The 26587-nt window shown below is 42.6% G+C and overlaps 1 protein-coding gene across 2 annotated transcripts; it reads right to left on the bottom strand.

Annotated features, from left to right (window-relative positions):
• Window positions 1–7221: 7221 nt before the first annotated feature.
• LOC130421157 (ubiquitin carboxyl-terminal hydrolase 15-like) lies at window positions 7222–26341 on the bottom strand. Of its 2 annotated transcripts, XM_056748898.1 has the most exons (22): window positions 25984–26341; window positions 21836–21972; window positions 21560–21690; window positions 18352–18478; window positions 17456–17601; window positions 17229–17293; window positions 17036–17125; window positions 15805–15952; window positions 14093–14266; window positions 13833–13991; window positions 13527–13751; window positions 12667–12750; window positions 12504–12598; window positions 12246–12422; window positions 10276–10391; window positions 9928–10191; window positions 9530–9600; window positions 9334–9449; window positions 8995–9144; window positions 8637–8740; window positions 8202–8290; window positions 7222–8111 (listed from the first exon to the last, which is right to left on the bottom strand). In XM_056748898.1, exons 1-22 carry the CDS (start codon window positions 26070–26072, stop codon window positions 7896–7898), a joined length of 2973 nt encoding a protein of 990 aa, XP_056604876.1. In that variant the 5' UTR covers window positions 26073–26341; the 3' UTR covers window positions 7222–7895. The 2 variants fall into 2 exon arrangements, with proteins under 2 accessions (XP_056604876.1, XP_056604877.1); XM_056748899.1 differs by lacking the exon at window positions 17036–17125 and having other exon boundaries at window positions 25984–26340.
• Window positions 26342–26587: the final 246 nt, after the last annotated feature.

Below are 26587 nucleotides of genomic sequence, written 5' to 3'. Positions count from 1 at the left end.
CAAAGCTTTATTGGCATGTTAAAAGAAAATTTACATTGCCAAAGCACAAGATTAAATATAAACATGCAGAAATACAGATTAAGATAAAAAATAAGATAGAATAAAATTAAAAGTCTATAAGTAAAAATATATATATATACATCTCAATATAAACAGAAAAACAGTTTTAATTAAAGTTCTCAATGAGGGTGACAGTGTCAGTTTGTGTGTGTTGTTCTGTCAGTGTTGTGTTGTGTTGTGCTGCTTGTTCTTTGGTCGTGGCAGGACTTGACATATCTTGCAGCAGGTTTGAGCTTCTTGACTTTTCTCCCAGTATGTATGAGATCTTGTCCTTTTGTTGAAACTGCTCAAAGTCTTTGTGTAAGTTTGTAAACTGGGGGAAGAATGTTTCTCTGATGTGTGTGTAGTTGGGACAGGAGAGGAGAAAGTGCAGCTCTGTTTCCACTTGATTGTGTGTGGGTTGACTTGGGCATGTTTGGGGTTGTAGAGTTGTAGAGTTTTTCTCTGTGCCCGTAGAATGTTTTTACACATTTCTGTTTGCAGAATCTCTATTGGGTGTTTGTCCCATCTGGTCAACTCTTGGTTGGCGAGAGGACCCCAAACCTCACTTCCATACAGCGCGATTGGTTCTATAATTGATTGTATTTTTTTCAACCAGATTACGGTTGGGATGTCAATTTTGATATTCTTTTTGATGGCGTAAAAGGCTGTTTGTGCCTTGTCTCTCAGGTCATTCACAGCCTTGTTTAAGTTTCCGGTGTTACTAATGTTTATACCAAGATATGTGTAGTTCTTGGTGTGTTCTAGGGGCACGTTGTTTAGTTTGAAACGGTGATGTTGATTTTGGCTACTGGGCTTTTTTTGGAATATCATGACTCGAGTCTTCTTAAGGTTAACCGATAGGGCCCATGTTTGGCAGAAAGTGTGCAGGGTGTCCAGATGTTGCTGTAGACCCTCTTTTGTGGGTGACAGCAGCACCAGATCGTCTGCAAACAGGAGACATTTCACTTCGGTGTCTTGTAAGGTCGGACCGGGTGCTGGTGACTGTTCTAGAGCTCCAGCTAATTCATTCATGTAAATGTTAAATAGTGTAGGACTTAGACTACAGCCCTGTCTCACTCCACGACTCTGGGAGAGAAAGTCTGTGTGCTTGTTGCCAATTTTAACTGCAAATGTGTTATTGGTGTACATTGATTTGATGATGTCGTAGGTTTTTCCTCCGATGCCGCATTGAATCAACTGAAGAAAAAGTCCCTCATGCCAGATTGAGTCAAAAGCTTTTTTGAAGCCAACAAAGCATGAGTAGAGCTTTCTTTTATTTTGGTTTGTTTCTTTGTCAATTAAGGTATGAAGAGTGTATATATGATCGGATGTGCGGTATTTGGGTTGGAAACCAATTTGGCATTTTCTCAGGATGTTTTGGTTGTTTAGATATTGGAGAAGTCTGCTGTTAAGAATGTTACAGAGGAGTTTACCTAGGTTGCTGTTTACACATATTCCGCGGTAATTATTAGGGTCGAATTTGTCTCCACTTTTATGGATTGGAGTTATGAGACCTTGGTTCCAGATTGTGGGAAATATACCTGTACTAAAGATGATATTAAACAGTTTGAGGATGGCGAGTGTAAGTTTTTGGTCTGCGTGTTTAATCATCTCGTTTAGGATACCGTCGATACCACTTGCTTTTGGGGATTTAAGTTTTGGTATATTTTGTTCTAGCTCAGCGAGTGTAATTGGATAGTCTAAAGGGTTTTGGTAATCTTTAATTGTTGACTCCAGAGTGCATAGTTTGTTGTGTAGGTTAGTTTGTTCATGGTTCTTGGTTATTTTACTAAAGAGGTTTGAGAAGTGCTTTATCCATACGTCTCCGTTCTGAATGGGAAGATCTTCATGGTGGGGTTTGTTAAGTGTGTTCCAATGTTCCCAGAAGCGATTTGTTTCTAGAGATTGTTCAATTGCTTTAATCTGGTTTTGTGTATCTTGTTTCTTTTTCTTCCTTAGTGTTTCCTTATATTGTTTAACTTTTTCATGGTAGAGTTGGCGTGTGTTTACATTGTCAGCATCTCTGTGTTTCTGATTTGATAGAATTCTTACTTCTTTTCTAAGGTTTTTACACTCCTTATCAAACCATTTCTCATTTACAGGCTTTTTGTTTGGTTTTGTGTTAGTGGCTTTTAGGTCAGATAGGGTTGCAGATATTGTAAAAATTTGGTTAATCCTGTCTACTGCTAAATTTACACCTTCATTATCGTGTGGAGATGGGGTATCGAGGAATTTTATTCAGTAGGATTTGAATTTTTGGTTCACGAGTTATGCTTTTGTATGTATCTTCGCAATTTTGTTTCCACCTGAAAGTTTGTTTTAGGGTATGGAGGTGAGTTTGTTTTGATGCCTCTGTGTTAGGTTCGGATCTATTGAGGTAGAGAGTGATTTTACTGTGATCTGACAATGGGGATGGTGGGCTAACTGTGAACGCTCTGAGGGAGTTAGGATTCAGATCCGTGATGAAATAGTCTACCGTACTGTTACCCAGCTTAGAACTATAGGTGTACCTACCGTATGAATCTCCTCGTAGTCGTCCATTGACCATGTACAGACCCAGTGTGCGACAAAGATGGAGAAGTCTTAATCCATTTTTGTTTGTTGTTTTATCGTAGTTTAGTCTTTGTGTGTATGTAGGTATGGAAATGACATCTCCTCCTGGAATGTGTTTGTCTCCCTTGGAGTGAACTGAGTCTGACTCTTCGCCTGTCCTGGCATTTAGGTCACCGCAGGTCAGAACATTGCCCTGTGACTGAAGTAGTTGATCTCCTCTTCCAGGATCGTGAAACTGTCCTCATTGAAGTAGGGTGACTCTGCTGGAGGGATGTAGGTTGCACACAGGAAGATATTCTTATCTGTTGAAGTGATGGTCTTGTTGATTTCTATCCATGTGTAAAACTGGCCAGTTTTAATCATTTTTATTGAGTTAGCGTATTCAGATTTATACCATATCTGCATTCCGCCTGAGTCTCTTCCCTGAGTGACGCCAGGCAGTTTGACGGATGGAATGATAAATTCTCTGTAGTTTGTAGGGCGACCAGTGGGTCCGTCTCCTGTACTCTCTCTCTTCGTCTCTCTTTCAGAGCGTTTCTAAGAACAGCACAACCACACGTCACACTGACGTATCTCTTTCTCAGCGCCAACGCCAATTAAAGTAGAGCCAAAGCTCACAACACTCTTTGCTACTACTTTGCATGTATTATTAATAAACTTTATGTAGTGTATGCAAAGTCATCTGAACATATAGGAAAAAAAATAAAGAAGAAGAAGATAAAGTAACATCACTAAATAAAATGAAAAAAACAAGTATTAATACATAAAATGAAATACATGTTTTGTCACTCTTAGTGATTTGATATATGTTCTACCTCACATGAGAAGTCTATAAAGCTATATATAATTTTGCCATCAGGTTAGAAAGTTAACTGTAGATTCTAAAGATGTCTTCTGTTTTTCAAAAAAGAAAATATTATCTAAATATAATGTTAATTACAGTCCATATTAAATGTAGAAAAACATGAGAAACTCAACTCTTTCCAGACATGTGATGAACCATTACAAGAGAAAAAGAAATCACAAATATCTTCACTTTCCTTTTTACAGAAGGTGCATATATCAGCAACATCACAACATTTCAAAACAATAGCATTACAAGGGTATATATTCTGCAACATTTTAACCCTTCTGTTATTTTTCGGGTCAAATAAAAGCTACTTTTACATTCTTTTTTAAATATACTGATAGATCTGGATAGAAACATACACTTGTTTCTTGTTTATTTCATTTTATTATTCCATTTCATTTATCCCATTTATTACAATATTCATCATATGTATTCATTCCTATATTGTATTATTCACTTCTATTCATATTATTTGCTCTTTACTTTCCTGTTGTTTAACCTCATTGGGAGTTGTATTGTGTCTTATGCTGATATGAGTATCCATTGGTCTCCATCTCAAGGTTCATAATAATGTCATGAGACAATGTTTTGATACTGTAATCCCGAATTGTTAAAAACACATATTGAATCTGTTTCTAGTCAGATGAAGTTTGGCAGAGCTTGACTGAGCATCAACGCACAACTAAGATTATTCAATAAACCATTTGTCTGTCTATTTAACATCACTTCGTCTCCTGCCTGCTGTTCTTCCCTTCAGCTCTATATCTCCCTGTTGTTTGGGTTAAAGGATTGACTCACAGCGGAGTTGATATCTCCAGGTGTAATTTGTTCGTGACGGAGAGAGATCTAGTGAACCTGGACTCAAAGTTTAGATCTATAAGATCTACAAGCCATATCTCATAGTTGGATCTATCAATACTAAACACATATTTAAAACTTGATTCTTTCTGACTTTTTCTAATTTCATTAAAATAGTTCATCGTCATGTTCATCTTATGTTACAGAGTTTTCAGAATTTAAACCTAATCGTTGAAAGTTATTTTTATGTTTAACTTTCTATGCTAAATATTTTCTGTTAAATTCTTCCTTTTCCTGAGGAATCTCTCTTTCCAACATAGGTAAAACATTAGTTTTAGTTTGTTCTTAGTAGTGCAAAGATCATTGGTTCAAAGCCAGGGAACACTTTACTGTTTTTAAAGCAATGTTTACTGTAGATAAAGTATACAAATAATGTATAGCTTGAATGCATTTACCCTTTGAAAAAAACAATGTAATAAATGTTCATACTATCCTAAATATTCTATAAATTAATTCGGTGCAAAATGCTGTTTTACTAGGTAAACGCAACAAATTATATAAATAAGAAATTATGAAAAGCTTTGATTTTTCTGACGAATAAATAAATAACAAAAAATAACTTTACTTTTGAGCAATTTTGTATATATTGAATTGTTTGGGGTCAAAATGACCCCACACATTAAAAGTGCTGCTAAAGATTAACATAATAGAAGGGTTAAACTCTACTTTCACTTTATTGGATATACAGAAACTGAAACTCAATGTTTTTGAATTCATTTCAAACCGCCACATTTGAATATTCCCAGAACCGACACTGAATATTTGGAGTCTGTTTGGAAAGTGCAGTTGTGAGTTGTTGAGTCCTCGGCCCAGATCTGGTCCACACACCTCTGTTTGATTTTGAGTAGTAATGGAATGTGGCTCAGATTTGGCCACTTTAAGTCAAATAAAGGAGAAACCAAACTCTGAAGAAGATGTGTTCACTCAACTCGACTCATTGTAGCTTCAGTCAAAGCATCAGATGATTCAGAGTAAATTAACACAACTAGTGACTAACAGTAAACAACAGATGAACACAATAACTCTGTCAAGATCTCACCAGAGGAGAATTAAACACAAACATCATACACATCTTCAATTATTACACACACACACACACCACTTTATTTCTATCATCTGTGTGAGATCTGCTTGAGAATGAACAGCCCTGATAGCAAACGACCATTGAATCATTTTCATGTATGCATTAGGCAGACACTGTGACTTGCATCAAATTCTATTATATATTTCTATCTGACTATGTGCAATCCCTTGGGTCCAGCCCATGACCTTGACGCTGCTAGTGCCGCTCTCCAACCACTGAGCCTCAGGAAATCATGCGTCAAGATGTTCCTTCACGGAACGTTCCAAGACAACGCGAGCATGCAGATTTGACCTCTACCATGACCCGAAGATCAAGCCATACCTGACTGAGCACCCAGCACAACTGCACTATCAGCTACATCCCTGACATCCTGCAAGAAACAACAGAAGACTTTTCTTTATCAGCAACACTTTACAAGAACATGCTAACTTTTGCTAATAACACCCTTCTTCTCTCCCAACTGCTATTGTCTTGCTTTGTGTGACTGGTTCTAGAGCTTCTTCTTCGGCTGCGATCTCTGCTATTTACCGCTTCATTGTTTTCTCACCCCTCGTAAGTCGTTTTTTGTGGTCAGGTTGCGAATTGGAACCAACGGCTCAGTCCACCGCTCGCTCACCCCTCTCTTGGGAACACGATATATACAGAAACATATTGAGGAAACACATTCTGTGGAGCAGTTTTCCGTTTAGGGCTAAACAACATTTATGAATTCCAGCAAGGGGACCGGCGGTGTGTGTAGAGAGAAACGGCTCATTCCGAGGTAATAAAAACACAACACTTTGGTGTGTATACACCTCTGAACACAGTTATATTATATATATTAGATACCATACTAGACCTTGAACACAATCAGTAGTGTATCTGAAACTCAGATTCATCTCTTCACGAACGACATTTGGCGTTCCTAATGTTTGGCGCCATTATTTCCTGTAAAACATAGAGAACTCCCTCTATCCATGATGTCATCCTATGGTATATCGCTGACGTCCCTGGGATTCATCTCATGATGTTGAGATGAACCTTGAGATGGAGAACAACAGATACTTATATAAACATAAGACAGCATAAGATACGATACAACTTTCAACGAGGTTAAACAACAAGAAAGTAAGGAGCAAATATTATAAGGAATGAATACATATGATGAACATTGGAATAAACACAGATGCAGTATTTGTTGAGGACAGGACGAAATCCAGATTCTCACAGTTGTGAATAAAGAAACCCAATGAGCTGCTTCGTGATACCAACAAAGCTTGATTGGATTTGTTTTGTCAACCCCAAACTGATCCTGTCACCCTTAGGTTTGTTCACCTGCCTTCATGGTACAGGCCACTCATCCAACTTACCAATGTCTTTAGAAGGGTGTGAGAGTTTCTCTTGATGCTGGACATTCTTTTGCTATTCACTGTTTTTTACATAAAATTATCCCACATAACAAAAAGACCATTCTGTGAAAGTCAACATTGATAGAAATCAAAATGTGATGATCTTTCCTTTAGAATCGGATTATAAGACTATAAGAGGAAGTAATAGTCTGCGCTGCATCTATATGTTCCCTAAGGACAAAGAGTGAAGGCAACAGGAGATTTGGACTCCTCTTTATTGAAGTCTGTATATAAATACACATGCACATTTCAAATGTAAACCACAGTGAACTCAAGTGCAGCTAAAGGTATTCCTCGGATCATGCACGAGCATCGCTTCCATTTCCAAAAAGAACCTGCAGCCAGGTGTGCGCTTCACCAAAGCCTCATTCAATTCATAGTCTGTCTTCCCAGGTTTGTTTCAATATAAATAAATTAATTTATAAATGTGCACTCACAGAGTGAACTCATATGTACAGGTTTATTAATCAGAAAGCCAAAGCAGTCACCGCCGGACCCGACCCCAGCAAACATTCAAAGGCAAGAAGCCAGCCGGCACGGTCGCAGAATGTTCATTTGGCCTCTCTTTCTCTACGATTCAAGGCAGAATGAACAGACATGTGGCAGAATATGAGAGAGGATCCGGAATTTGATAATCCCGCAAAGAAGAGTCAGGTTTTGTTAAGGCCGCAGAGAGTCAGTACATGGCACAAAATGACCATCCATGAATTAAAAGGGCGTGCGATGATAAAGCCTTTTGTTTATTCCTCTGATGGTGTCAGCGCTGCCGCACAAGCGGCTTTTACTCAAACTCTCTGCCGACGTATCACAGGTATCTACGTGCCCTCTCGATGTCTTTTGAATAGTGCGCTAACTGATGATTACGACGCGTGACATGAACTCATGAACTGCAAATGAAATGAAAGTGATTGTGCAACAGCAGTCAGCAGTGCTCGACAGTTCAACTCCTCAGTGTTCCTCTACGCAAAACAACACAACCATACACGCAAAACACGTCCAAATGCTCGTACATGCGACTCCGCCGGCTACATCACAAACCAAAGTACCGTCTCTGGACGTTTTACAATGACCGCATCGTTAACTGTACATAAGGCTTTGGGTGCGTGCTCCAATCTTCCTCTCAATTGGTGTTCATGGTGACATCTCGGTTAAGGCCGAGCTCTTGATCTTGCTCGTTGTCATTTAAATCTTCTTCCTCTTCATCGCTTTGAGGCGCCGTCTCCTGCACCGTGAGTATTTTCACCTTCTCCTCAGGTTCCTCTCGATCCAGCGCAAAGTAGCCCGTACCTTCAACAGTGTCCTGTCGCTGGTAAAAGAGCACGTATGCTGCTTTGGACTGCACACACACACACACACACACACACAGGAGAAGCATCAGTCATCCAACAGCACAACTTTGATTATTTAGCTGAGGTGCCAATCTCACCACTATCTGCTCCTCACTGGCTGGAGATACACTGCTGTCATCAAAGTTGTAGGTCATGTGATCGTCCTTGTTCTTGGCATAGGCCGTGTCTGACATTAAAAACAAGACACTTTCATTTTCCAACGACACGCATGTTTAGCTCAGTAATATTAGTGTATACCGAGGCATCAATTTGCTTGAACAACGGCAAACATGTTAACGCCCGACTCATGCTCCATATGTGACAGAATAACAAAGCGTGGGGTGAGGCTATTTTATCCTCTAGATTGAAAGACATTCACTTGTTTGGGAAGCAATAACCGACTGATGTCTGGCAAGCCTAAGGCACGAGTCTGTCCCATCCTATAAATGATGTTCTGCTGTGGTATCCCTCAAGGCTCAATCCTCACACCTCTGCCGTTCTAATTTGAGAAAATCTGTGACGTCCATACTCACAGTGGCCGCCTCCCATTCCGCCGTAGTGATTGGACACAGCGATGAGGTCATAGCGACAGGGCCCAGCGTTGGGGTTGATAAGGAACTCCGACATGTCCAGATCCCTGAACAAATCACAACACCTCATGCATTCAAACAGGACCACATTTACATTGATGCCTTAGACAGACGCTTTTATCCAAAGCACCTTACATTGCATTGTACTATACATCTGTTTCTATGTGCAATCCTCTGGGATCCAACCCATGAAACTACTACACCATTCAGATTTTTCACATTTACTCTTATCAACATCTTACTCCATTTATTTACTAGTATAACAGAGCACAGGGGCTACGTCTTGTCCGAACTGGCATACCGCAGGGGGAAATCCACCAGTGAGTCCAGCTTGTCTCTCATGTAGCGACTGTAGGAGAAACGCTTGAGATGAACCACGAGAACCGGCGGTAAAGACCACAGGTCAAGTTTCTTAGTGGCCTGCTGGTGTTGCTTACATGTGGGGCAGTACCTGTAAGATAAAAGACACAGACGTCTGACACTGTGCCACAGGATCAAACACACCATCATCTAGAACCGCTAGCACCTCACTTTACTGCCATAAAACTCTCAACGAGTCAAACATAGAGAAACTACCTTATTCACTATCAGTCTCGCTCTATGTCAAAACACATCAAACTTTTCAATCATGGAGTCTCACCACGGATCTTCTGCTCCCAGCTTCTCTTTGGTGGTGAAGAGTTCAATACAGTCCTTCAGTTTAAAGAAGCTTTTCTTCGGAGGTTTATAATCCATACTCTCATGCTTATCAAAGTCCTTCAAAGTGGAAAAAAGTTGATCAGTAACCTACGACTCCCAGCAACAACCTCTGACCGGAAAACTAATGACAGTCTGACCTCGGTTGCAGCTTCATTAAAGTATTTTCTCTTTATTTCTGGTTCCCAGTCCAAAGAGAGATAGCATCTATCTGCAGAAACAACAGACTCAAGCGTGTCACATTCATTAAATGTTCTCTGTTTTAAGTTGCTTTGGATGAAGCTGTTAGATGAATCTGAAAATCTAAATAAGAGTTTTCCAAAACACTATAACCCAGCCTATATTGGTACACCAACTTTTTCATTTGCATATGATTCTGCAAAATTCAGTTCTCAACTAGAGGAGAGACATTCAGTCATCACTCCTGAAACAGCGGCAGTGAGAGGCGGGGCTTAGACAGCTATATTGCTATGGTGCAGGGATGATGTCATCACAGGAAGGTATGATCAATATGAGCATGCTAAGTGACGTCTCTTACCGCTGAGGCGCATGTGATCCTCGGGGAATCGGATCTGACGCGACTCTCCTTTGATGAAGTTCAGGTCGGTCTTGCCCATGTTGCTGAACTGGAATGTGAAAAGACGCTTTCTGTGGCTGGTCAGCTGCTGGCCTTTAGAGGGGTTTTCAGGGACCGCTCTGTTCTCCAGGTCGTTATCGCAGCCGACCGAGTCCTCTGATTGGCTGTTTTCATTCTCAGAGGGAAGCTCCTGGTCCTGACTGGACTCGTCGGTCTCCATCTCACCTGAGAGATAAGTGCTCATTGTAGTTTAGAATGAAGCGCTGGCGCTGTTTAAATGTGCATGCCGAGGTTAGACAGCGGGCTTACTGGGCGAGCCTTCCTCCATGACACCGTTGGTAGCGTTGCCGTTAATCGAGTGATGTTTGGTGGAGTCCGTCTCCTCAGACTCCTCCTCCTCCTCAGCGGCGGAGCGAATGAAACGACTGCAAACGACAGCAGGTAATCTTAAAGTCAAACACACAGTTCCCTCATTGACACCCCAGACACAGACAGAGGCGACACCATATGTCAAGACAACAGGACACTCTGCAGAACTGCAGTTAAGGTTCCAGTAAATGAAACCGAAGAGAGACACTCGGAATGACGGCTGTAGATAAGATAGCAAAGGCTGATCAGACAGAGACCAGACTAAAGTGAGACAGATGTTCAGACTGTGAGTCCAGATCTGATTTTTGTGCATATCTGATTGAAATCCGATCATATTTAGGAAGTGTGAACAGCAAAAAAAAAAAAATCACATGAAATTTGCTTCAATTTATGTGCTTTAAAACCCTCTTCAAATGGCATTTCTGGAGATGCGACTCAGTCTGACCGAACAGATCGGATTAACAGATTAGCTCTAGACTAACACTTGAGAGAGGTCTCACCAGCCCTTTATTTAATAGCACCAGAGTCACGGGGTGAGGTAAAAATAAACAATCTCTAAAACCAAATTCAAATGTATTTGATCCATTAATAAATCAATTAGAAATTATACAAATGGTTGTTTATGATTGAATTATTTGTGTTGTATATGTCTCTTTCAACACTTTTCCATATTAAAAGCACATCTTTCTTAAAGCTACTTTCTTCCTTTATTTGTTGTGAACAACTCCTATTAGAGAACACAATAATATCAGTGAGTGTTTTGGGCCCGTCCTTTGTTGTTTGATGAACATTATAAACATTGATCTTTATTGTGCTGCTGGCCCTTTAAGAGCTTGCGCACTATACTGGAACACACGTGTTTTGTTTCCCAACTGTTTGGTGACGGAACTAAATATCTTTACAAAGTTTCTTTTCAATATGGGAATTTTGAGGTTATTTTGTGTTTATACGTGCGTTTCAGAGTAAGAAAGAGAAGTCCGTTTAGTATGTTGTGCTCTGACTCTCTGGGCAGGAACCCGAGAGACCTGAAGGATTTAAGTGATTATTGTTCATGAAAGCTGCGTTGATACACGTTTGGCTTCTTTCAATAGCGACTCACAAATAAATAGTATTTATGGTGATGTTTAACGTTTCGTATGCTATGCAGTATTGTTAGAGAGCCTTATACAATAGTTCAGGGCTTAAAGTTTAAACATGTTTCCTGCATTAGCTTCACATTCATAAAGTACTCGCAACACATTTCCTTATGTATGCTGTTTTGTACCCTACTTGGTGTATTTCTTGTATTCTGCATATTTATTTCAGTTGAGGGATTGAGCACCTCACTCGTCTGCCCCTTCGGTCCTTCACCTTACCTGACCTCCTTACCCAGGAATTCAGCTTTATGGGGGGGGCACTGAGAGATGAGTAAAGGAGGGGAGATGAAAATGAGTGACTGAATGCGCCGCTTGCGTAATATAACGTTGCTGCGCATTACATTTATAATACGCAAAATTGATATATTGATCAGTTTGGCCATTAGGAAAAACTTCGCATTTGGCAGGAAGAAGAGTCACAAAATTTAACCATTTAGTGGCAGTCTAAAGCCCTGCGTTATATTGTAAGAAAAAGAGCTCTGGCTGATCAGCGTATGACATCATCATACTGCGAGAGCAACACAGAGCAGCGAGCAGTGGAATGCTTCTCACGGCACTGCGACGCATGAATCAATGCAACATCATTGACATAGAAACCAATCAGATTTACCAAAAGTTGAGAAAGCACAACAAGGGACACTCCAGTGGGATCTGAACAGTTTCTCCAGACAGTGTAGATGATCAAACGCTTACATTAGATCAGACTTGGACTGACAGTCTGAACACTATGGGATGAGACAGAGATGAAGCAGAAGAGCTGGAGATGAGCCGTACCAGAGCCGCAGCAGCAGTAGATTGTAGAGTTTGTCCTCGTTGAGAGTTTGAGGTACAGTGAGGATGAAGGGTTGGCCGAACAGCGGCGTGCTGGTGTGATTATAACCTGACTGCTTGTATTTTTCTCTCAGATGAACTGGAATCACCACATGATCCGTGTCCTCGGCCACCTCAAACCTACGGCACGGACAAAAGCGCCCAACATCAGCTTCACAACACATGTCTGCCATTTCATTCTGACGAGGACCGGACACTCACACGTAGATGTCGTCCCGCTCGATAATGCTGCTCAGGTTCTCATTGGTGGCAAAGATTCGATGAAATCTGTGGTTGTAAATGTCCGTCACAATCATCTAGACGGGCAGAGAGCGGTGAGATGCAGTTAAACACATGATGGCACACAGAACAGTTCAGATGTTACCTTCTCAGCAGGAGCGCCACACAGGGCAGAGAGCGACGCACACAGATCTGATATAGAGCCCACTTTAGGCACCGTCACTTTATACTGAAACAGAAATAAAGACATTACACCTCAGCCTATCCTCACTATCATGTTAACAGTCAACAGGGCAGCAAACAGAACAGATCAACAACGGCACCTGTATTCACATATCATCACATTTTCACCAACCTGAAGCATTTTGGACAAACAAATTATGACAAATGGAATCTATGACACCCTAACCCTAACCGGCAAAGATTTTTCAAGTAAGGAAGTTTTTTCCTCAAATAAAAACAGCAGGCCTATATCAATCCACTGCTTTTGATTTAATAAAGCAAGATGTTTATATAGGCCTGTGTTTTGGGTGGACGGTCTGGAGCCTGTTGGCAGACTCTTTCAGATGACACGGATGTCCCGGGATAATGATCAGGAAATGTGTTTCATTAGCTTTTCAATGAACCCAACCCAACCCAACCCAGACCCCTTTAAGTGCACACAGTCTCTGTCTCTAAAGAGGACTCGAGGACTACCTAAGCAGTATAGAGACTCAGACCTCTTTATGTTCATACAGTTTTGGGGACTGAAATATAGTCAAAGTACATTATTGCAAAAGTTGACATTTAGTAAGAGTTTGTACGGGGTCTGAATGACCAATTCACTTTCTATAGGAATACATTGTTCAAAGACTCTATATAATCTATAAAGACTTGTATGTGAATAGTTGAGTTCAGAATAGAGATAACAAGCATGTCTATAAACCCACTAAAACATGCTATGAAATCAGCTCTAGAGAAAGAATGGCGTCGCTAACGTTGAACGTCTTTAAAACATGGCTGTACCTGCATGGGTTTGGCCAGCGGGTCTATCCGCACCAAATAGACCTCGAGCGTCCGTTCCTTCTTCGTGGGCAGAGGAAGAGTCAGATAGCAGAAGGGGTCAAAGGTCACGGAGATCTTGGAGCACTCGGGACAGACCAGCGTGGACTTGAAAAGGCCGTGAAAGATATCCACGATGATGGAGTCGTTGCGCTTCATGTGGTTCTGCCACGCCTCCTCCGCCACCACCTGCGGGACAAACACGTATCATGAGGGACATGGGAACGCTCCGACACCTTTCCTTACGCTTCAGAAAACCAGCGCCGTCACCTTGTCGGGGCGGCCATCAGCGTCATTCACTTGGATGTAAGGCTTCTTCCTGATGCGGTTGAGATCCTCGTGAAGTCCGTCCAGCAGAAAGGCCAACAGCTCGTGAGAGTCCTGCTGCTGATAACCCGAAAACTGAGGAGCGAAGCGACCCACCTGAGTCTACACACACACACACGGAGTAAGGCTTGATAAAGGATCCAAACTCATATGACTATACGCTGTTCACAAGAACCTTAACTATCCGTCTCTGCTGGCTTTACCTTGAAGGGTCTGGGCGTGACGTAACTGTATTTGCCCGACCAGAGCTGTTTGATGAGTTCTGCGTAGGCTTTGGCGATCTCGCCCTTCATGCCTAACGGATTCTCCTCATTCAGCTCGTCCAGATAGCGCTCTTTCAGAAAGAAGTCCGTCAGCGGAGGAATGCTACTCAAACACTGCGCACAAAACACAAGTGCTTTCTGATCCATCATCACAGCTCAATAGTGTGTTTGACACAAATACAGGAACCTTGGCTATTTTATATCCTCGGGCACATTCTCATCAGTGTTTTGTGAAATGATGTGTGGACAGAATAGGTTGTAATGACAGTTGTACTCAGCTCACAACTCTACACAAAACAAGAACCAGAAGATTGATAATAACTGACAACAAACAAGGGTCATTGAATCTTCTGTGTTTAAAATGAATACAAACTAAACAGAAGCACTGAACTTCTTAAAGCAATGATAGCACAACATCAAACACAAAATAGGGCTGCAGGATAAATCACTGAAGTGAATCACTTAGTTTCCCACTAAAGATCGTGTTAGGCCATGAACACACTTGATGTAAAAAAACCGCTGGCAGCGTTCGGTTACTAACGTCATGACTTTGACATCTGCGTCTGCGTCAGAGAAACAGATAGGCAGCATAACGGAAGTCTTTTTGAATTACAGATAACAGAGATAGTCTTTGCAAAAACTAATCACATATTTAAAAACTATTATATTAATTTCTTGATAGAATTGCAGTCAAAAGTTATTGAAAGTGAAAGTTCAACTTACATTTAAACAAAACTATGCTCCAACCGGCGTTTTGGCAGCCATTTCGTTTTTTCGAGATTGATCTTCGAGGATCAATCTTCGTTTTTTCGAGATTGATCCTTCTCGACCAATCACCTCCCTCGCAAAAACGACACACTACTCGCTTGAGATTGGTTAACTGTGAAAGTGAGCTTGACGTATGTTTTTTTTCAGAAAAGTTGAACTTTTTCAACTTAAAAAGATGACCTGAGCAGCAGAAAAAGACGCCAGCGATGGCGTTTAAAAAAGCGCTCAGGACAGTTTTGAAGTTGAAAAAGTTCAACTTTTCTGAAAAAAAGCCATAACTCAAGCTCACTTTCATAGTTAACCAATCTCAAGCGAGTAGTGTGTCGTTTTCACAACAACATGCGAGGGAGGTGATTGGTCGAGAAGGATCAATAGGATCGTTATGTAAAACAGACGCTAGCAGCTTCGAAAAAGAGGTCAAGTCTGAACACGGCCTTAATCCAGTGCGATCATGATCTGGCGCAGGTTTGGATTATGCGCAGTTTGTCTGTGAAGCACTGCTCTTTGAGCACTAGAAAATGCTGCCCGATTCAAACTCACTTTGAGTTCAGCAACACCCGTAAAACATCATCATTATAAATATACTCCATTATCATGAAATACCTGAGAAGACTTGAAGAACAGAGACAGAAAGATAGAAAGTAACTACGTGTGTTATGGTATATTAGGAGTTTGTGAGCGACAGCGCCCTCTGGCTTTCACATGCAGCAGCATATATAACATAAAGCTGTACTTCAGTGCACAAATAAAGAAAATGGTGTTCCCCTTAATATGGATTTATGGTCCAGCCCTAACATCAGACATTACATGAGTTGTCAGTTAAACAGACGTCATTACCATACACATTTCAGGTTGCTTGGTGTTGTGATGTCACGTCGTCTCACCTGTACAGCGGAGTTCATGAAGCAGGTGTTGCCCAGGTTTGACAGGCCACAGAGACCGGCTCTCTCGCCGTGGCCGCTCTGATCACTGTACTCGTAAGAGCTGTACGCCGGACTGTAGGACGACAGGCCGTAGCTGGAGCTCTTCATACTGCAGACGGAGAGACGGTGGGGTTTCAATCTGCTCACAGAAACCGTGCGGCGGGCAAATGCTTCAAACAAAAACATGCAGGGAAAGCAAGAGAAGCAGTGATCTGACACCTGCCGATCTGCCCTGACGTCTGCTCACACGCTTTCTTCACAAACCTACACCTGCGCATTTAAAGTCCAACATCTGCACTCTTCACAAATGATGACGGCCGAGAGTTTGAGCGAACATGAGCTGAAAGGCAGCAGAAGCTCTTGAAGCGTTCTCATGTCAGGTGACGAGGGTTCAGGAACACAACGCATTGAAAACTCAGAAATATTACTGGTGATTCATGTGAGAGAACAAGCTCAGGAACCGACCGAGCTGTTTGTGAATGGAAATCACATCATGATGGCGATGTGATATAAGCAGAGCATGACCCTCTCTGTGACCACAGCTCCACACCTCTGGAGAAATGACATTTATCTCCATTTATGATCGCTATTCCCATTGTAAAAGGGTTCGGCCTTCAGACTGGTGCCTTTCTCCGTGTGGGCGTACAGGACGAGACGTTTAAAACTGAATGGTCTCTGAATGGGTTTCAAACTGTCAAACTATGGCAAGTGGATTTTATCTTAACAATAAGAAGAATGATGTTCTTCATGAAGTAAGTTTTCCTGATGGCATTCTCACCGCATTAGGAGCTCTCGGGTGGCCGGCAGGGCAGCATTTGAGACTTTCTAAACCAGAAGGCCGCTGCTGTCGAGTGTTTGTGTCATGTTAGTTGACACTGAAAGAGCAAAACGACAAACTAAACCTTTGATGTCGAGTGCTACAGACGGAGAATAAACAAGACACGGACACAGACAACATGAACTTTCTGTGTGTCGATGTCTGGTGACACGCTTGCGTTGCTGATGCTTCCTCTCTCTCTGGGTCAGACCCTGGAGAAGAAGCTCCGGTCCGGTTCCTGCAGTGCGCACACAACAAAAACACTTCCTCTGGCAATCGTCCCAGAACTATGAAAACGTTCCTAACAGCCGCACTACACTGGCCTACTGTAGCCCCTCCCACGTGTAAGCCACACCCACCACACCGTGCGCTTACTTGCGGCCGCTGAAGCTGCTGTTATGATCGTTTGTGAGAGATGAAGGGCAGATCTTTGGTAAAGCAGAGAGATTGGAAGCGCCAGGTGACCTTCAAAAGAAAAGAAGAGCAGAAGTTACGGGAGATGACGCGAGGCGAGAGAAGAATGCGGCCAGAAAGCGCTTCTCAAACTTCGGACGGATGATTGGCTTACTTGAGCGCCGCCGAGGAGCCGCGAGGCCACGAGCCGTTTTCATTCTTCTGCTCGATGACCAGAACCTGCCGTGAGAGAGAGCGGAGCACTCGTCAGTGAAGTCAGTGTCTGGATGGACACACACACATGTATACACAGCATAGCTTTAAGTGAACCCTGAGAGACATGAGTCAGCCCGACTGATCTACAGGATCACTGCTACAAACATCCACACACGTGTAGCACACCTGTCCCTGATAGAGTCCAGCGTCCTGAATGGTGCTGTCCGGTTTATTTAGCGGTTCAAACGTGTTGCTCATGTATTTGTTCCATAATCGTGTTTCCTTCTGGTCCGGGATACTGAATAACTTCCGCATCTCGCGCTCGATGGAGTCTGTTGGGACAAAAAGAGCTCACAAACATCTGCACAAACGCAGCTCAAGGAATCAATATACAGTAAGAGTGAGCAGTTGTGAAACCCAATCTGTGTCGTTCTGGATTTCAAGAAATGTATTGAGTAAACTTTACTTAATTTACTTTATTTAATAATACATTGTATTATCCTATACATTTATACTTGGGTATATGCAATCCCCTGGGATCAAACCCACAACCTTGCGTTATGAACACAAATTAAACTGGGTTCTTCATTCTCGAAATGATTGAGTGAATTCATCTGAATTTCATCTTGTTCAACACACTTCAAGCAGTATGAAGGATCTGAACTCCACTTTTTTGTGAAGACTACATGAGTTCTTTTTGTCACTAAGTGGATTTAGAATTCCCAGCATGCTTTGCATGTGACAGCATTAGAAGAGTCATTTGTGAGAACAGTTAATGTTCAAGTTATAGAAGAGCTCATGATGTGTGTTTCTGAACAGTAATGAAGTGTTGACACAACTCTCCTACACAATACTGTGTGTGTTGAACACAAGAATAAATGTTCAACAGAAGTTAAAGAAGACGTTAGATGCAATGCTCAAATGAATATTTCTTCTGATTTATTTCAATTGTGTTGTGTGACGTGTCCTTAAGTAATTAAGCTTCACTTGCTCTTAAAAGTACTTTGTGTAATATGTTTTAGAAGTAAATTTGTCATTTGTGTTGATAGAGAGATGTTGTGTGAAGTGTGTGTTGTACGTACCGATTGTGTCGGCTTTGCTGAATCTTCTGGTGATGAGGTGATCCATGTTGCCGTCTTCACACAGCTTCAGTTCTGTGAGGTACACTTCCACCTTACAGTGTTTGACAAACATGCCCTGCTCCACAACCTGAACAACACAAACACACTCAGCATCACTGCCTACACACACATACACACATAAACACACACAACATCACTGCCTACACACACATACACACACACACACAAACACACTCAACATCACTGCCTACACACACATACACACATAAACACACTCAACATCACTGCCTACACACACATAAACACACTCAACATCACTGCCTACACACACATACACACACTCAACATCACTGCCTACACACACATACACACATAAACACACTCAACATCACTGCCTACACACACATAAACACACTCAACATCACTGCCTACACACACATAAACACACTCAACATCACTGCCTACACACACATACACACATAAACACACTCAACATCACTGCCTACACACACATACACACATAAACACACTCAACATCACTGCCTACACACACATAAACACACTCAACATCACTGCCTACACACACATACACACACTCAACATCACTGCCTACACACACATACACACATAAACACACTCAACATCACTGCCTACACACACATAAACACACTCAACATCACTGCCTACACACACATAAACACACTCAACATCACTGCCTACACACACATACACACATAAACACACTCATTATCACTGCCTACACACACATACACACATACACACACTCAACATCACTGCCTACACACACATACACACATAAACACACTCAACATCACTGCCTACACACACATAAACACACTCAACATCACTGCCTACACACACATAAACACACTCAACATCACTGCCTACACACACATGAACACACTCAACATCACTGCCTACACACACATACACACACATACACACTCAACATCACTGCCTACACACACATACACACATAAACACACTCAACATCACTGCCTACACACACATACACACATAAACACACTCAACATCACTGCCTACACACATACACACTCAACATCACTGCCTACACACACATACACACACTCAACATCACTGCCTACACACACATACACACATAAACACACTCAACATCACTGCCTACACACATACACACTCAACATCACTGCCTACACACACATACACACATAAACACACTCAACATCACTGCCTACACATACATAAACACACTCAACATCACTGCCTACTCACACATACACACATAAACACACTCAACATCACTGCCTACACACATACACACTCAACATCACTGCCTACACACACATAAACACACTCAACATCACTGCCTACACACACATAAACACACTCAACATCACTGCCTACACACACATACACACATAAACACACTCATTATCACTGCCTACACACACATACACACATACACACACTCAACATCACTGCCTACACACACATACACACATAAACACACTCAACATCACTGCCTACACACACATAAACACATAAACACACTCAACATCACTGCCTACACACACATACACACATAAACACACTCAACATCACTGCCTACACACACATACACACATAAACACACTCAGCATCACTGCCTACACACACATAAACACACTCAACATCACTGCCTACACACACATACACACATAAACACACTCATTATCACTGCCTACACACACATAAACACACTCAGCATCACTGCCTACACACACATACACACATAAACACACTCAACATCACTGCCTACACACACATACACACATAAACACACTCAACATCACTGCCTACACACACATACACACACTCAACATCACTGCCTACACACACACACACACACACACACACACACAGGAGTGAATGTAAAGCACAGCTGCGAGTGTGTCAGGTGAGAGTTTGTGTTGAGACGAGTAACAGAGACAGAAGTCTTATTATAGTAACAGACTGAACAGCTGAAGAGCGTCAGGCCATTTATTTCAGTGGCGCTGAACCTTCGTCGCAATGAATATCTGTGTCAGAAAACATCGAACCGCAGCCCAATCCACACGACACCTCGTAAAGCAGCTCGCCCGACCGCCCGCCGTATCCTCCCTCAGAGCGCCGCCGTCATCACAGCCGCTTTGACCTCAGCTGCCGTTTCTCCCGCTTACACTCAAGATTAAGTCAACGGTCCCGTCCACCCTCAACCCGCATTCACACACAAACAAACTCTTCCCAAAGCCTCAGAAGAGAGAGAGAGACAGCCAACCTCCTGCATGCTGCTGCGTGTAGATGAATCCATGCGACCGTGCAGTCATGTGGTGAGCGAATGAGAACAGAAATAGAGCGGCTACTCGACACCTCAACACACACATGGTCAGAATGGGCGTCACAAGCAGCGGACGCCATGACAGAGAGAGATGATGATGATGATGAAGAGCGCCAGCACATATCAAACACACAATCCCGCTATAGATGACACTCCTGTAAAGGCTTAGAGATATCTCACACACATCCTGAGTCCCAATGAAGAAAACATGACCCACACATGTGAAACTAGATTCTCATGAAAACTCATCTCATACAGCTGTCACTATTGTGATATATTGTGTTAAAGGTACACACATGATCATATGGGAGATCCAGCCTGACGTCTCATGTTGTCTTTATTGATCAAGCGTTGGGATGATTTAAATCCATAACACGCTCGATATCAAGGTGATGTTTTCACGTTTGTAAATGACTTAGACAAAATGACGACAAAAGCACACTTGAGCTGAATTTTCACAGACACACAGCGTCTAGACCATTGTGTCAGTATTTGACTGCTGCTGGTTTAACACGTGTGAAGACTCACAAACTCTGTCTCTACATTCTTACTTGATGTGCGATTCATCAAACATATTCAATTCAAGATGACTTTGACAGACATCATCTCATGGACAGAGATTAGATGAAACCAGCACTAACTCTTGGTTCAATGAGGACATTTAAGTCTTTATATCAAAGAAGTGTTGCAAAAGAACTTTCCTGTGTTTAAGAAAACATTGGCACTGACGTTTGACAAGCTGCTTTTACTTTAGACAGCTGTTGTATTTATTATACAGTCTCCAAGTCTGTATGGACACCCTGTGTTGTGTTGGATCTGATCAGGTTGTGTGGTTTTTGACAGACGTACCTGTCGAGCGATGGGTTCCTGTCCCTCCGCCAGTCCGTACCAGCTGACTAACTTATTCCAGCCATCGGTGGGCAGCAGAACATAATCCAGCTCATCGATCAGATGCTCTTTGATGCCCTCCACGTCTCCATCTACACACACAAAATGTGACACACTTCAGACTCAAAACCACATGGAGATGAACCGACACACACATCAACAACTGTCACAAGTGCTTTCGCTTTACGTGAAGGGAGCGCAGTGACATCATGCGGTTGTCGTGGTGACGCTACTTACGGTCTGAGGCTTTGAGCAGGCCTGAGCTGTCCACCGGCCCGGGATACACGTTCTGATCGCCCACCTGAAACTTATCCCAGCTGTCAAAGCCCACATACTTCTTCCACTGCTTGAACCAATGACTGTCCACCAGATACCTGCACAAACACAGAACCACATATGCAACACGCACATGCGTGTGTTAAATAACATGAGCCTTCATCCTTCAACAGACAGATTTAGATCCTGAAGTAAAACACTGGAGAATGAAACGCTCATCTGACTGGGTGTGTGACATGAAAACTGATCCATAAGAAACTTCTGTCATACATCGCCTGCTTCAGTCATACGTCGCATGCTTCTGTCATACGTCACCTGCTTCTGTCATACATCACCTGCTTCTGTCATACGTCACATGCTTCAGTCATACGTCACCTGCTTCTGTCATACGTCACCTGCTTCTGTCATACGTCACATGCTTCAGTCATACGTCACCTGCTTCTGTCATACGTCACATGCTTCAGTCATACGTCACCTGCTTCAGTCATACGTCACATGCTTCAGTCATACGTCACATGCTTCAGTCATACGTCACCTGCTTCTGTCATACGTCACATGCTTCAGTCATACGTCACCTGCTTCTGTCATACGTCACATGCTTCTGTCATACGTCACCTGCTTCTGTCATACGTCACATGCTTCTGTCATACGTCACCTGCTTCTGTCATACGTCACATGCTTCTGTCATACGTCACATGCTTCTGTCATACGTCACATGCTTCAGTCATACGTCACCTGCTTCTGTCATACGTCACATGCTTCTGTCATACGTCACATGCTTCAGTCATACAGTCATACGTCACATGCTTCTGTCATACGTCACCTGCTTCTGTCATACGTCACCTGCTTCTGTCATACGTCACCTGCTTCTGTCATACGTCACCTGCTTCTGTCATACGTCACATGCTTCTGTCATACGTCACATGCTTCTGTCATACGTCACATGCTTCTGTCATACGTCACATGCTTCTGTCATACGTCACCTGCTTCTGTCATACGTCACCTGCTTCTGTCATACGTCACATGCTTCAGTCATACGTCACATGCTTCTGTCATACGTCACATGCTTCAGTCATACGTCACATGCTTCAGTCATACGTCACATGCTTCAGTCATACGTCACCTGCTTCTGTCATACGTCACCTGCTTCTGTCATACGTCACCTGCTTCTGTCATACGTCACATGCTTCTGTCATACGTCACCTGCTTCTGTCATACGTCACATGCTTCTGTCATACGTCACATGCTTCAGTCATACGTCACCTGCTTCTGTCATACGTCACATGCTTCTGTCATACGTCACATGCTTCAGTCATACAGTCATACGTCACATGCTTCTGTCATACGTCACATGCTTCAGTCATACAGTCATACGTCACATGCTTCTGTCATACGTCACCTGCTTCTGTCATACGTCACCTGCTTCTGTCATACGTCACCTGCTTCTGTCATACGTCACCTGCTTCTGTCATACGTCACCTGCTTCTGTCATACGTCACATGCTTCAGTCATACGTCACATGCTTCAGTCATACGTCACATGCTTCAGTCATACGTCACCTGCTTCTGTCATACGTCACATGCTTCAGTCATACGTCACCTGCTTCTGTCATACGTCACATGCTTCTGTCATACGTCACCTGCTTCTGTCATACGTCACATGCTTCTGTCATACGTCACCTGCTTCTGTCATACGTCACATGCTTCTGTCATACGTCACATGCTTCTGTCATACGTCACATGCTTCAGTCATACGTCACCTGCTTCTGTCATACGTCACATGCTTCTGTCATACGTCACATGCTTCAGTCATACAGTCATACGTCACATGCTTCTGTCATACGTCACCTGCTTCTGTCATACGTCACCTGCTTCTGTCATACGTCACCTGCTTCTGTCATACGTCACCTGCTTCTGTCATACATCACATGCTTCTGTCATACGTCACATGCTTCTGTCATACGTCACATGCTTCTGTCATACGTCACATGCTTCTGTCATACGTCACCTGCTTCTGTCATACGTCACCTGCTTCTGTCATACGTCACATGCTTCAGTCATACGTCACATGCTTCTGTCATACGTCACATGCTTCAGTCATACGTCACATGCTTCAGTCATACGTCACATGCTTCAGTCATACGTCACCTGCTTCTGTCATACGTCACCTGCTTCTGTCATACGTCACCTGCTTCTGTCATACGTCACATGCTTCTGTCATACGTCACCTGCTTCTGTCATACGTCACATGCTTCTGTCATACGTCACATGCTTCAGTCATACGTCACCTGCTTCTGTCATACGTCACATGCTTCTGTCATACGTCACATGCTTCAGTCATACAGTCATACGTCACATGCTTCTGTCATACGTCACATGCTTCAGTCATACAGTCATACGTCACATGCTTCTGTCATACGTCACCTGCTTTTGTCATACGTCACCTGCTTCTGTCATACGTCACCTGCTTCTGTCATACGTCACCTGCTTCTGTCATACGTCACCTGCTTCTGTCATACGTCACATGCTTCTGTCATACGTCACATGCTTCTGTCATACGTCACCTGCTTCTGTCATACGTCACCTGCTTCTGTCATACGTCACATGCTTCAGTCATACGTCACCTGCTTCTGTCATACGTCACATGCTTCTGTCATACGTCACATGCTTCTGTCATACGTCACATGCTTCTGTCATACGTCACATGCTTCTGTCATACGTCACATGCTTCAGTCATACGTCACATGCTTCAGTCATACGTCACATGCTTCTGTCATACGTCACATGCTTCTGTCATACGTCACATGCTTCAGTCATACGTCACATGCTTCAGTCATACGTCACCTGCTTCTGTCATACGTCACCTGCTTCAGTCATACAGTCATACGTCACATGCTTCAGTCATACGTCGCCTGCTTCTGTCATACGTCACATGCTTCTGTCATACGTCACATGCTTCTGTCATACGTCACCTGCTTCTGTCATACGTCACCTGCTTCTGTCATACGTCACCTGCTTCTGTCATACGTCACCTGCTTCTGTCATACGTCACATGCTTCAGTCATACGTCGCCTGCTTCTGTCATACGTCACATGCTTCTGTCATACGTCACATGCTTCTGTCATACGTCACATGCTTCTGTCATACGTCACATGCTTCTGTCATACGTCACATGCTTCAGTCATACGTCACCTGCTTCTGTCATACGTCACCTGCTTCTGTCATACGTCACCTGCTTCTGTCATACGTCACATGCTTCAGTCATACGTCACCTGCTTCTGTCATACGTCACATGCTTCAGTCATACGTCACCTGCTTCTGTCATACGTCACATGCTTCAGTCATACGTCACCTGCTTCAGTCATACGTCACATGCTTCAGTCATACGTCACATGCTTCAGTCATACGTCACCTGCTTCTGTCATACGTCACCTGCTTCTGTCATACGTCACCTGCTTCTGTCATACGTCACATGCTTCTGTCATACGTCACCTGCTTCTGTCATACGTCACATGCTTCTGTCATACGTCACATGCTTCTGTCATACGTCACATGCTTCAGTCATACGTCACATGCTTCTGTCATACGTCACATGCTTCTGTCATACGTCACATGCTTCTGTCATACGTCACATGCTTCTGTCATACGTCACATGCTTCTGTCATACGTCACATGCTTCTGTCATACGTCACATGCTTCTGTCATACGTCACATGCTTCTTTCATACACAAACACGGTTCATCCTGATTTAAACACACAGAGTTGAATGATCACATCTGATCACAGATCTGATCTAACCGTCATATCAGTTGTGTTACACATACTGTAAATATCACAGAGAACACAGCTGCTGAATCATGCAAGAGAAGGAAACACTCCATTCGAGGGAGAGAGAGCGAGAGATAGAGAGAGATTCACGCGATGTGTGCCAGTATGAATGTGTGATTGATTGCGTTTGTGTAATTACTGTTGTGTGTTGTTATTGGTGTGTTGTGTTGTCACTGGTGTATGCGTGCGCGTGAATTGACGCTGATGTTGTAACGTTATTGGATAAATTCATGAACTCTGAATTGGTGATCTCTCGCGTGTCAGGGGTCTCCTGTGTCTCACCAGGTGTCAGCTCTGCGCAGCGGCGTCTTCAGGAGCGTCGCGATCTCTCCTCTTTGCGTCTCCACATCCGCCGCGCCGCCTTCCGCCATCTTCACTAGCGCACTGCATGCTGGGAAGCCCTACGTCACCACGCACGACTCCGACGATTGGACGTACACCGCGTTCTTCCGAAGAAGACGAGTAGACCTGCGTCCAAATAGCCCCACTTGCGGTCTTTGCTATTTTTTTATTAATTAAAGTACAAAAGCGTACAAACATACAACTCATAATACCATAAAAAATAAAATACAAATTACATACATAAAACTTGTCAGGGGCAGAAAAAAAAAAAATATATAAATTCAAATGACATAGTGCTCTCTAAGTCTTTTTGTGCTTTTTTTGTTTTTTTATATTGCTTAAATTTTATCCTTTTGTTTAATTTCTCTTAGAAAATGTTCCAAATTTGGCGTAATTTTTGCCCATTCTTTAACATGAATACCAAGTAAATATCACATATATTTAAATATTAAATAGCATAAATGTAAAATAATAAGTTGTATAAGAAAATGTATTGTAGTTTTAGAATCAATGGTATCTTGTACATAAAATAAAGATGACATCA

Source organism: Triplophysa dalaica, chromosome 5 (genome assembly GCF_015846415.1).
Source record: "Triplophysa dalaica isolate WHDGS20190420 chromosome 5, ASM1584641v1, whole genome shotgun sequence".
Taxonomy (NCBI): domain Eukaryota; kingdom Metazoa; phylum Chordata; class Actinopteri; order Cypriniformes; family Nemacheilidae; genus Triplophysa; species Triplophysa dalaica.
Note: the sequence above shows the minus strand (reverse complement) of the source record. Positions and strands in the feature narration are given on the sequence as shown.